At 41.3% G+C, this 12,601-nt stretch overlaps 1 protein-coding gene across 4 annotated transcripts; it reads right to left on the bottom strand.

Moving 5' to 3' along the window:
- Positions 1–1,033: 1,033 nt before the first annotated feature.
- ZNF285 (zinc finger protein 285) lies at positions 1,034–11,981 on the bottom strand. Of its 4 annotated transcripts, none has more exons than XM_037819783.1 (4): positions 11,898–11,981; positions 10,246–10,334; positions 3,938–4,062; positions 1,034–1,884 (listed from the first exon to the last, which is right to left on the bottom strand). In XM_037819783.1, the coding sequence occupies exons 3-4, from the start codon at positions 3,969–3,971 to the stop codon at positions 1,133–1,135; spliced, it is 786 nt and encodes a 261-aa protein (XP_037675711.1). In that variant the 5' UTR covers positions 3,972–4,062; positions 10,246–10,334; positions 11,898–11,981; the 3' UTR covers positions 1,034–1,132. The 4 variants fall into 4 exon arrangements, with proteins under 4 accessions (XP_037675711.1, XP_037675709.1, XP_037675710.1 ...); XM_037819781.1 differs by lacking the exon at positions 10,246–10,334 and adding an exon at positions 11,319–11,375 and having other exon boundaries at positions 11,898–11,973; XM_037819782.1 differs by lacking the exon at positions 11,898–11,981 and adding an exon at positions 11,319–11,857.
- Between the last annotated feature and the right edge of the window lie 620 nt (positions 11,982–12,601).

Here is a 12,601-nt window from a genome sequence, read left to right as displayed (position 1 = left end):
GTGTTTTCTTCTGCCTCTTGAGATCTGCCGTTGTATGTTTCCATTGTGTCTTTCATCTCTTGTGTTGTGCCTTTCATTTCCATAGATTCTGCTAGTAGGTTTTTTGAACTTTTGATTTCTGCCGCATACATGTCCAATGCTTCCTTTACAGCCTCTATCTCTTTTGCAATATCTTCTCTAAACTTTTTGAATTGATTTAGCATTAGTTGTTTAAATTCCTGTATCTCAGTTGAAGTGTACGTTTGTTCCTTTGACTGGGCCATAACTTTGTTTTTCTTAGTGTAGGTTGTAATTTTCTGTTGTCTAGGCATGGTTTCCTTGGTTATCCAAATCAGGTTTTCCCAGACCAGAACAGGCTCAGGTCCCAGAGGGAAGAAATATTCAGTATCTGGTTTCCCTATGGGTGTGTCTTAGAAAATTGCTCCACCCTTTGAAGCCTCGGGTCACTGTGCTTTTGTGCCCAGCAGGTGACGCCTGTTAGCCTATAATTCTTGACTGGTGTGAGGAGGTATGGCCGTTTTCCCCCAGGCTCTGGGGTCTGGTTCTGAATGGAAAGGGCCCCACCCCTTTCCTCCTAGAGAAGACAGACCCCTCAGGTGGAGGTCATTAGCATTTCAATGGTCTCGCTCTCTGCTTGTGCTGTCTCCACCCTTCCCAGAGTCACAGCCCTGGAAACTGAATATGACTGGGGCTTTCTCCACTGAGCCAAAAAAGAAACAGATAGTCCCCTTCAGACCCAGTCCAAGGCGACCCTCCGGCTCTCCCAGGTCAGTCGTTACCCAAAGCCTCTGTCTGTTTTTGGGGGCTGCATACCTGTAGTGAGCAGTTCACGCTCGCTACTTAAAACCCCAGTTGGAGCTCAGCTGAGCTGTATTCACTTGCTGGGAGAGAGCTTCTCTCTGGCACCACACGGCTCTGCAGCTCAGGCTATGGGGGAAGGGTCTCCCGACCTGGTTCCGCAGGTTTTACTTACAGATTTTATGCTGTGTTCTCAGGCATTCCTCGCAATTCAGGTTGGTGTATGATGAATGGATGGTCTCGTTTGTCCCCCCGCAGTTATTCTGGATTATTGACTAGTTGTTTCTGGTTTTTTGTAGTTGTTCCAGGGGGACTGCTTGGCTTCCACTCCTCTCTATGCCGCCATCTTGCCTGAGACTGAGGGGCTTTTCTGATATCTGGAAAGGTATGAGTTCTGTTTGCAGCCCTTACCCCACTCGTGACATTCATAAGGTTTCTCACCCAAATGCGTTTTATAATGAACAACAAGATCTGAGCTCTGACTAAAATCCTTTCCACAACGGTGACATTTACAAGATTTTTCTCCAATGTGAGCACTGTAGTGAATGTGAGCATCTGAAACATCTAAGAAGACCAGTACACAGTTTTTATATTTGAAAGATTTTGTTACTGCCTGGACCACATTATGTTGTTCGACTGTTGATTTCATAACCAAGTTTTCCCCATAAACATTACATCTACAAGGTTCCTCTCCTTTATTTTCCTTGGAATCATCATGAATTCTCTTAGCTTTTCCTTGAGATTTCCAGGGCTCAGTCATTTTGTTGGCTTTTCTCCAAGATTCTGAGGTAAGGACCTGTGTCAGGCCTTTCCAAGCTGTGACATCTTGATTTTCTAAATTAATGGCATTTATTATATAGTTTTCATTTCCAGAAACCTGAAGAGACACTCCTGCCCACTCTTCACAGAGGGAAACATCTTTTTCCAAATAAGGGGGACAATCTCCTTGATGATTCATGACACAATCCCGACTCTCTGTTAATTCACTGATCCTTTGTTTCCAAATCTGCCAGCAGTAGAACACTTCTTGGGAGAGGTAACTCAATCCTTTTTCCTGAAGATTCGAAATGTTTTTAATCCCATCTCCTATGAGGAGAAAGATAATTCAGCTAAGAGAACAAGGAAATCATTTGTCCAAAGGTTTTGAGAAAATGAAGTAGGATGGTATGGGAAGTTATCACTAGCTTCTAATCACATATGACACAATTAGAATCATAGTAATTCTAACCTTTGAGTTTCCAAGTAGAAAGCAAGTGTTGCAGGGAAATCAAAACACCTCTTGGAGAGAATTCTAAAGGAATGAATTCACCCACCAGCTACAAAAGTAGGCAATAAAAAGCTTTTAACCATTTTGCTATAGAAGGTATGAAGATTTCCATAGGATTTATATAGAATATATATATATACATATATGTAAAATATATAACATTATAATGGGGTGCTATATGCTAGACATGGTGAGAGACACAAAGGATCACAAGAACTCCCAAAACACGGAATAAAGGTCACAGAAACAAGCAACACAACCTATCTCCTGATAATGTCACTTCCTTCACATCAATTTTGTATGGTATAGGGCTATTATATATGTTTGTGTACAATCTGTACAACTGTACATGGTGGACCAAAAGGAGCAGTGGGTACCAAAATGGGGATAATATTGTGAAAAATGGTCCTGGGGTTAGGGAGGGGAGGCACATGTACACCTTTGAGTCAGACTTAAGGAGACACTCTCTTTATTTTCCTTGAAGTTCTCTGGCTTTGTAAAGAGATAAAGTCTACCAATGTCCTGCAATCCATTTCTTAATTTCTCCCCTTTTAGATTACTGTGGAATCTCAAACAGCTGTGATCATGAGAATGGGAACTGTGTCAATAGTATGGCATACAGAGAAGCAAGAAACAGGGCCATAGCAAATAGGGGGCTGAGGCAGACTAGGGCTTCAAAATGGCATGAATGGTCAAGACCACACTGCTTCTGGGTCAAGGTAGTTTCTAGGTCATGTTACTGAAAGTGACTTTTAGTTCATAATGTGGTGTCAGGGAAAAGGGGACTTTTGAGTTACTCAGAACAGGCTCAAAGCAGTGGCTTTCCAATTGTTTTGACTGTAACCTATAGTTGGAAACAACTTTACAATGTGACCCAGTACACACAGACCATTAAATGAAACACAAGTTTCATCATACCTTACTATATGTAATGCACTCTGATAATTGTTTTTGTGTTCCATTCTACTAATATATTTTGCTTTTAAAAACTGCTGGTCACAACACATTAATTTGATTCCAGGCCCACTGTTGGGCTTGCATCATGAAGTTTAAGAAACAACTACAGGGATGTGCAGATTTAGGCAAAGGAGTCCTATGCCTACAGTCTATAGCAATGAACGTCAATAGGTGATCTTGCAAATGAAAACACAGGGTCTAGAGCCACACTGGGAACGTTCAAATCCTAGCGCTTTTCCTTACAAGTTATGTGACTACAGCCAAGTGAACTTATCTACTCTGTGCCTCAGAAGTTTCATCTGCATAAGACGGATAGTAATAGTAACTATCTTACAAACTGAGGTGTTACATTTCTGTAGATGGGCCTCTGAGAGGTTGAAATTAGGCTAGATATTTATCAAAATATATATATAAATAAATTAACACTTATGTTGCACTTATTATGTACCAAGTGCTCTTGTAAGTTTCAATCAAACCATAGTTCTGGTTTTGTTCCTTTAATTCTAGTTTGTCCAAAACATTGGTTTCTTTTCCGGAAGCAACCGAGAGTCTAAGGTCCTTGATGGTGTGTGACCTTTCATACCTTACTTTGAGAAATGAGGGAAGAATGGGAGCCTAAAGGTGAGAGGAAGCAAGGAAGGGCTCACTAACCACATCAGCCAAGCCCATAGGTCAGGGAGTGCAGTGTCTGAGGAGAGGCTCCCTCACCAATACTTTACAAGGGACCATCTGCCCACATTTATCTGCAGAAACTCATAACTACTCATGCATATGCATCTCTTAGGAGTTTTCTCTCCTCGATCGAAGTTCCTCTTTGTGCTCCAACTGGGATTCTCATGCCTGGTTTGAAACGGATGATTTGAGAAAACAAGTTCAGTGGCTCGATGTTTAGTTGCAGAGAGTCACTGTACGTACCCACTGAGACAAGGTTCCTAAAGTTCTCCAGCATAAAGTCTTGGTACAGATTTATCTGGGCCTTGTCCAGTAGTGCCAGCTCTTCTTCAGTAAAGACCACAGCCACATCTTTGCATGTCAGTTTCCTAAACATCAAGCACACGCCACATCAATCACCCACATAAGTAAGGTTGGGCTGACAGCCAGGCCCAGCAGTGTTTGGGCGTTCCACTTCCCAACACATACCAAGACTTGGTAATTTCACTTCTCTTTAGTGGCAGATTAATTTACTATCTACTTCTATTAGATTAAAAGAAACTAAGCAAACAAGGCAACTAAAAGCATTCGTTCCTGGATTTAAAAAAATAAAAAGAGGGGGAAAGGGAAATGATTGGGACAATTAGGAACATTTGCATATGAACTAAGCATAAAAAATAGTATAGCATTAATGTGAAATTTCCCGGGTGTGGTAATGGTAATGCGGAAATTAGGAAAATGGCCTTATTCTTAGGAGAGACTTGCTGAAGTACTTAGGGATAAATTATAATGATGCCTACAATTTACTACCAGCTGGCTCAGCAATGTGACATAAAGATATGTACGTGTGTGTGTGGGTATGCCTATTTTGTATACGTTTTTGTGTGACTGTTAACAACTGATGAATCTAGGTATGGTAGACTGAATCATGTCCCTTACAAAGACATGTTCAAGTCTTAACTTCCGGACCCACGGGTGTGAACCAATTTGTAAGTAGGATTTTTGAAGATCCTATTTAGATGAGGCCAAATTGAATCAGGGTGGGCCTTTAATCCAACATGATCATGGAAATAGAAGCCACAGGAGGAGACAGAAACAGACAGATCACCATGTGACAGAGGCAGAGACTGACTGCTGGCAAGCCACTATCAGAACACTACAGGCTTTGGAGAGGACATGGCCAGCCAAGAACTTGATTTTGGACATCTAGCCTCCAAACTGTAATCCAATAAGTTACTGCTGTTTAAGCCAACCATCTGTGGTACTTCTCATAGCAGCTCCAGCAAACTAAGAAGCTTGAAAGTTGAAATTTTTCTAAATAAAAAGCTGAAGGAAAAATAATCCAGTTTTAAGAGCCATCCCCTAACCAAGAAAAAAATTTTTAAATAAAATACTTATATTCTTGCACTTTTCACATTGCTCAGAGCTTTGTATTTACAGATATGTCCTCCTTGTAGACTCAGCAACTCTAAAGCAGTGCTTCTAAACCAAACTTGTGAGCTACTACAAGGTATTTCACAAAGGGTATTTTTTTTTTTTACTAACAACTGTCCAATTACCAAAGCCTGACAATTATTAAAAACAAAACTAGGGGAGGCAGCACTGTTTTCATAACAATGCCACTCTCACTAGCATGGCTGTATGCGTTCCACAGTGAGAGGCAACAAGGTGGGGATGGAGCTGGCGAGTGAGGAAATACAGATACCCCACAGCCCATTCGGGGCAGACACTGTAGGGAAAGGGGGTTGGGAATGGAGGCCCACTCAATCCCCTTTCCCCTTCTCCGCCTGTACCATAGAATCTGGGAAAACAAAATACCCATTTCCTGGCCATCCCTGAAGCAGGGAAATGATGCACAGATTGCCATGGGGCACTGGGATAAGGACAGTCAAAAAAACATATAAACCATTATCACTTAGATACACATATGCAAAAATCTTAAAATCTTTTCCTTGGCACACAGCACCATCTATGAAGTGTTCCTGTAAAACCTTGAGCATTTAGAGCTTCCTTAACAGGAAATATTATGGACAGAGGAACACATTAAATAACACCAAAAGAGAAGCAAACAGACACATTCCAAATGTAAGAAGGTAAGCAGGACAACTAACCTGGTTTCTGCAACAAGTCAATGGTAGGGAAGAATAAAGTAGAACAAGAACTGTTCTCGATTAAAAGAGACTATGAGATGGAACACAAAAAAGTTTCAGTGGCTAAGAGATTTCAAATAGAGTCGAGAGGTCATTCTGGAACTTACTCTTATGCGAGCTTCAGCCAGATATTGCAAATTGCCACAGTATGCCAAGTCCAAACCAACAATATTACTGAAAACCCTAGGGAGTGCCCTTGGCTCTATCTAAGATTCTATAAAAGTTTTTCTTAGTAAGTTAAGTTTTTCAGAAAAAAGAAAACGCAAAACATTCATACCCTTTACCCCCCAGCCCCACCATTGACCACTAGTATTGCACTCTACCCAATTTTAAGACTTACAATGGAAGTCGGTTAACTAAGACAGTGTTCTGGGTTTTTTTTAAACTTCTGTTAGCAAAATACCAGAAATGGATTGAGTTTTATAAAGGTGATTTATTAGGTTACAAGTTTACAGTTCTAAGGCCATAACAGTGCCCAGCTAAAGCATCAACAAGAGGATACCTTCACTAAAGAAAGGCCAGTGGCATCCGGAACACCTCTGTCAGCTGGGAAGGCTCATGGTTGGCTTCTGCTGGTCCTTTGCTCCCAGGTTCTGGTTTCAAAATGGCTTTCTCCCAAATATCTCTGGGCTTCTGCCTCTCTTAGTTTCTCTCTCTCAGCTCCTATGTACCCTTGCTTGTTCTCCCAGGGTGTTTCTCTATAAGCATCTGGGGGCCTCTCTTAGCTTCTCCAGGGCAAACTCTGGGCTTCATTTCTTATATTGCTTACATTTCTTAGCTTGGCATCTCCAAAAGTCTTTCTGTCTGTGTCTGGATCTGTGTTGGTTCCTGAGATCCCTTAAGGACATCAGTAAACTAATCTAGACTCACAGTTGGGTGGGTCACATCTTCATGGAAACAACCTAATCAAAAGATTCCCACCCCTAATAAGTCTGCACCCACAAAACTGGATTAAAAGAACATGTCTTTTGTGGGGGGACATAATAGATTCAAACCAGCACAGACAGTGTAGTATTGTCAGAGATCAGTGGAACAGAACAAAACATTCAGAAGTAGATCCATACAAACATGGGCAATTGACTTTTTTTTTATATATATATACACTCATTATCAAAGATCAGGGCTATTGGATTACAGTTCAACAATTTCCTGTATTTTCTTCTGGCTATTCTAATATACTAGACACTAAAAAGAAATATATATATATATATATATATATATATATATATATATATATATAATGAATCAGTAGTCATGGTCATTTGTTAAATCCTAATTTCTCAGTTACACGTTCTCCCTCTCATTTGATCATTCTCTCAATCTTCAGGGATATCTGGGCAATGACCATTTTAACTTCTTATTGCTGGACAGAGGTGTTAACCTTTTGGGATAGAGGAATGAAACTGATTGATGTTCTTGGAGAGATGGTACCTCTGGGTTTCTGGGCTTATTTGGCATAGAATTGATCTGGAAGCCTTGAGTTTCTGAAAAAATAAACTTACTAAGAAAAAATACTTTAAAAAGTAAAAGTTATCTATGACCTTAACTCTTGCCTTCCGAAACTATCTCCAAGCCCTCATTCTAACCCTGAAGGCCTATTACTTTAACAAATGCTGACTACACATCTACGGCATGTAAGGTACCTTGTCTGCTTTGGAAATGCCCACAGGATACTGAGCTCTACAACTCCAGGTGGACAGAAGCAGGCAGACAGAAGCCCTGTAAGCTTGCCCCTCCATACACACTCAACACTCTTCTCTTTCCTACTTGTGGGGTAGATAGGTGAGCAAATTAATTCACTGGAACATGATAATTCCTGTAACAGACATTCCACAACTATATAAAGATAAGGGAAGAGGAACCCAACACATCCTGAGAGAGGTCCAGGTAGTCAGGGAAGACTTTAGAGAGATGACAATTGTGATGCCTAAAGGAGTAGTATGCATTTGCCAAGTTGAAAAGGAAGGAAACACTGACATGCAACAATGGCAATGTGAGCAAAAGAGGAGATGTGTGTAATAATGTGGCCCAATCAAAGGACAGGAAGCACTTGGGTATGGACCAGAACACAGGGATCACAGGACAGAGTTGGTAAGATGATGCCAGAAACATCATAAGAGGTCAAATCCTGAAGAATCTTGGATGCCACACAAAAAGTTTGAACACTTTGTTGCTATTATTGTTATCCTTCAGGTCTTGGTTTAGATGTTACTTCCTCTAGGAAGCCCTCCTTGTCAACTTCTACTATATTAGGCACCTACTGTGGCTGACACTTGCCCTATCACAGCACTATATTGTGCTTGTTTACCTTCTGCCTTTGGCAATAAACTTAAAGAGGTCAGGAACTACAATTTTCTCATTCAACAAATATTTACTAACTGCCTACTATGTGTGTGCCAGACAGTGATCTACCCTAAAGATATAACAATGATGAGTGCTACGGAGGAAAAAAGGAGGGAGAGAGGGAGTGAAATAGGGTGGCCAGGGAAGGTGATATATGAATAAAGACTTAAAGAAGTAAAGGAGCAGGCAATACTGATATCCGTATTTCAGGCATAGGGAACAAGTGCAAAGGCCCTGAGGTGCAAGCATGCATGGCATGTTTCAGAACCAGCAAGGAAGCCAGTGTGATATAGTGAAGCCAGGTAAATGGGGAGTCAGATAGTATATGGTCTTGCAGACAATTATAAGGACTGAAACTTTTACTCTTGTTAAATGAGAGCATTTTGAGCAGAAGAGTGATGTGATCTGACTTACGTTTTAACAGGAGGTCAGCCTCCTGAGGCAGAAAGCAGGATGAAGAAGAGTAGAGAATGGCTCAGGAGGAGAAAACAGAAGATATCTAAGGCATGTAACCTCTCCAAAGCTTTCTTCTCACCTGTAAAATGTAGACAGTGGTACCTACCTCATAAGAGGGGTGTGAGCCTCTAGCAAGATAATGTTTGTAAAGCCCATACACAGTCCCTTGCTCAATAAATATCACTTGTTTTGTTATTAGTTACTATTATTTACAATGAAGGTGAAATGGAGCATGATAGTCAAAGAAATCTATGATTTTTTCCCAATATTTCCAACCTTACTCCCATGAACCCCTTTATTGAACTTTACTTCTCATCTACCTGGAGCTACTCCTTAAATTTACCATGTATTCATTCAACAAATATTTGAGTGCCTACTGTGTGCTAGGCATTAAGTTTACTAAGTACAGGTGCAGCTGAAAAAATCAATGAGGAAGGGATATTTTATATGAGAGGCTCAAAGCCCAAAAAGAGACAAAACAAATATGTATAATGTAATGATATGCTTTAAAAGAAGGTAATATTAACTGGGCACTTATTAAATGCTGGGCACTCTCCTAAGTATTGTAAATGGATTAACTCATATACTTCTTATCACCAATCTATGTGGTAAATAGTATTATTATCCTAATTTTACAAATGAGAAAACCGAGAAGCCAACTGTCCCAAGATCACACAGTGAGGAAGTAACAGAACCTGGCTTTTGAAGCAGTATCATCTGACTCCAATGAGCTCCATGTTCACTCAGCAAGCACCATACTGCCAAGCACCAGTAATGACCAAGAACAAAAAATAAATCACTGCCCCTGTGAAGCTTACTTTCTACTGGGTGGAGACAAACAAATAATTATGTAATATGTCAAGTGGTGATGAGAACTGTAACAAAAATATCAGAAAGGGTCAGAAGACAGGGCTGCCAGAGAGGGCTACTTCAGAGATGACCCACAACTGAGCAGACCAGAATACAGTGAGATAGCAAGTCACATAAAATCTTGGGGGAACACATCCAGGCAGACGGACAGTGGGTTCTGAGGCAGGGGTACAGGAGGCATAATAATATATACCTTGCAGCAGTGTAGTAAGAATTAGATATAATGTCTTTTAAAGTGCTCAGAACTTTCGGTGACAAATACCAAACCTTAAAAAGTGGTAGTATTATAATGTCCCTTGCTAGTTCCTCAGAGCCCCACTAGCATAGCCCTGGGAATAATACCAGTCAGAATAATTTGTTTAATCAATGAGGTCAATAGACACAGAATTAGAATTCTCAAGAAACCCCCATAACCTAAGAAAAGGGTTTCTAGAGAATTTTCCAGAAGCTCTGAGGCACAGAGAGTTCCAAAGAAGCTAATAAAATGTGTCTTCTATTCAGAAGCAGAAACATTTCAGAAAATCATGACAACTTTAAGCTCTACGTGCCAGGCACTGGGCTCAGCACAGAGAATGTACTATTTCATTTAATTTGACTCTCACCAGTGAGATAGGGACTATTATTTTACAGAGGCACTGAGGCACAGATATAACTTGCTCAAAGTCAATATTTGAACAAAGATTTAAACCCAGAGTTCTACATTCTTAACCCCTACTCTATACTGAGTACAGCAAATGTTAAGTTGCCACTAACCTGAGACTGTTTTGCAGGATAGACTAAAGTCATTCCTTTCTCTTTTATGCAGTACTCCTTAGAAAGAAGTATGTACTGAAGAGGAAGGGCTGAGGGGAGAAAAATGGGTCACCAGTGATTATTCTTTCATTCATTCACTCAACACATACATTTTGAGGGCCTACTGCATGCCAGCAGCTATTCTATCCTCTGTAGATTCAGCAAGGAACAAATAGACAAAGACCCCTGCCATTATGGAGGTTACACCGGTGAGGGGCAGAAAGACAAAAAAAAAATACAAAAAAAAAAGTATAGTAATAAAGGTAAATTGCATACCATATTAGAAGGCAGTAAAATCAATTTTAGAGCAGTTTCATTATCCCAGAAAGAAATATATCTGTTAGCAGTCACTCTTCCCAATCCCCCCAGCCCTAGGCAACCACTGATTTATTTTCTGTCTCCAGAGATTTCCCTATTCTGAACATTTAAAATAAATGGAATCGTATAATATGTGGTCTCTTGTGACTGACTTCTTTCACTTAGCATGATGTTTTCAAGGTTCACCCATGCTGTAGCATGTACAAGTACTTCATTCCTTTTTAGGGCCAAATAATAATGCATTATATTCCATTTTATTTATCCCTTCATCAGCTGATAAACAGTTGAGTTGCTTCTACTTTTGGCTATTATGGGTAGTGTTGCTATGAACATTCCCATACAAGTTTTTCTGTGGTGTATATGTTTTCATTTCTTTGGTGGAATTGCTGGTTCACAGGGTAACTCCATGTTTAACTTCTTGAGGAACTGCCATAATTTTTGCCAAAGAGGCTGCATCATCTTACATGACCATCAGCCCCACATGTTATTTTGAAACAAATCCCTGACATTTTATTTCATAAACATTTCATTATGTCACGCTAAAAGATATGAAATTCTTTATAAAATACTATTATCACACCTAAAACAATTAACATTAATTCTCTAATTTTATTAAATATAGTCTGTTCAAATTTCCAATTTGTTGATTGCAATTTAACAATTTACTATTTGTTATGTGTATTATAAATCCTCAAAGTTCGCACTCCTTGGCGCACCTCATGTAGAGTAAGGATGAGGTTAATTATCTTCGATAGTTCTTTTCAAAATGGATTCTGAGATATAAAACTCCAGCTTTATTACTCGAGAGATGGGATATACAGTCTACTGTCCCTCGGTTCTTTAGCCAAGAACACCCCCGCTGGAGTCGGCTGTCAAATCCCAAACTCGGAGTTCAGGGTCCAAGCCGGTTCCCCTCCCAAGAGAAAATTAAGGAGTGCTGGGCCGGAAATGTCCACCCCCGACAGGGGATTAGCAGCCCAAGCCGCCCCCAAACCCAGTGATGAACTGCCTGGGCCAACCCCACCTCCCAGTCAGGGACGCCCAGCCCAAGCCATTATCTCCCCAACCGGCGATGCGAAGTCTCTGTCAACGAATCCCTGCCCCGCTCGGGACCAGAAATGCACGTCCCAAAACTGCCAACAACCCCGACCCAGGGTCGCACAGCCCAAGCCGCAATCCCGAAACCCGCATTCCCCCTCCGAGCCTGGAGCTGCTCTCCCCGCCCCATCCCAGGGAGGCCGGGCCGGAGTCCTTCACGACCCCACCCCGCCGAGAAGGCCCTCGTCCTCAGTCACCATCACTGCCTTTAACTCTTATTCCAGTCAACCGGACCGGGTCACTGCTCCCCAACCTCCATCCCTAGGCCCAGCGCCGGCTCCAAAAGGGGCGCGACCCAGCGGGAGACTCACTTCAGCGTCGCAAACAATGTCGCCCGAAGAGCGCGACCGGAACCACAGCGCACGCGCAGCGGAAACTATGAACTACAATCCCCAGAAGCCCCTGCACGGCCGGAGTGGTCGCACCCGGAACTTCCCAGAGGACTTTGGCAGTGCCTTCTAGGAGACCCAAACGCTGTACATTTATTTTAAATAGAAATAGCAATAATAATAGGGATAAAAAACAACAGTGAAATATTAGTAATAATTAAAATGAAAAGGAGAGGAAACAGTCGTCATCATACCACCTGTAGATAAGCACTGTTAACATTTTAGTGAAAATTCTTATAACGTCTTCATCTGTGGACATACCTTTTAATTTTATAATACACAACTTATGCATAACTTATGTGCTCACAGACTGTATGTGCTCACAGACATAGGGACTGGTGGTTTGATGGGCTGAGCCCTCAACCATGGGACTTGCCCTTGGGAAGACTGTTGCTGAAAAGGAGAGGCTAGGCCTGCCTCTAATTGAGAATTCCAAGATAGACCCCCAGATCTATGGCTGACTGATCTTTGATAAGGCCCCAAAAGCCACTGAACTGGGACATAACAGTCTT

The sequence above is a fragment of the Choloepus didactylus genome, chromosome 27, assembly GCF_015220235.1.
Source record: "Choloepus didactylus isolate mChoDid1 chromosome 27, mChoDid1.pri, whole genome shotgun sequence".
NCBI classification, from domain to species: Eukaryota; Metazoa; Chordata; class Mammalia; order Pilosa; family Megalonychidae; genus Choloepus; species Choloepus didactylus.
This window is presented reverse-complemented; position numbering and strand designations above follow the sequence as displayed.

What these genes read in the sequence shown, in the direction of transcription:
- ZNF285 (XM_037819781.1), bottom strand. An exon ending in TAGGAACCTTGTCTCAGTGG is followed by an intron (nt 1,885 to 3,937) that starts GTACGTACAGTG and finishes TTCTCCTCATAG; the next exon opens with GAGATGGGATTAAAAACATT.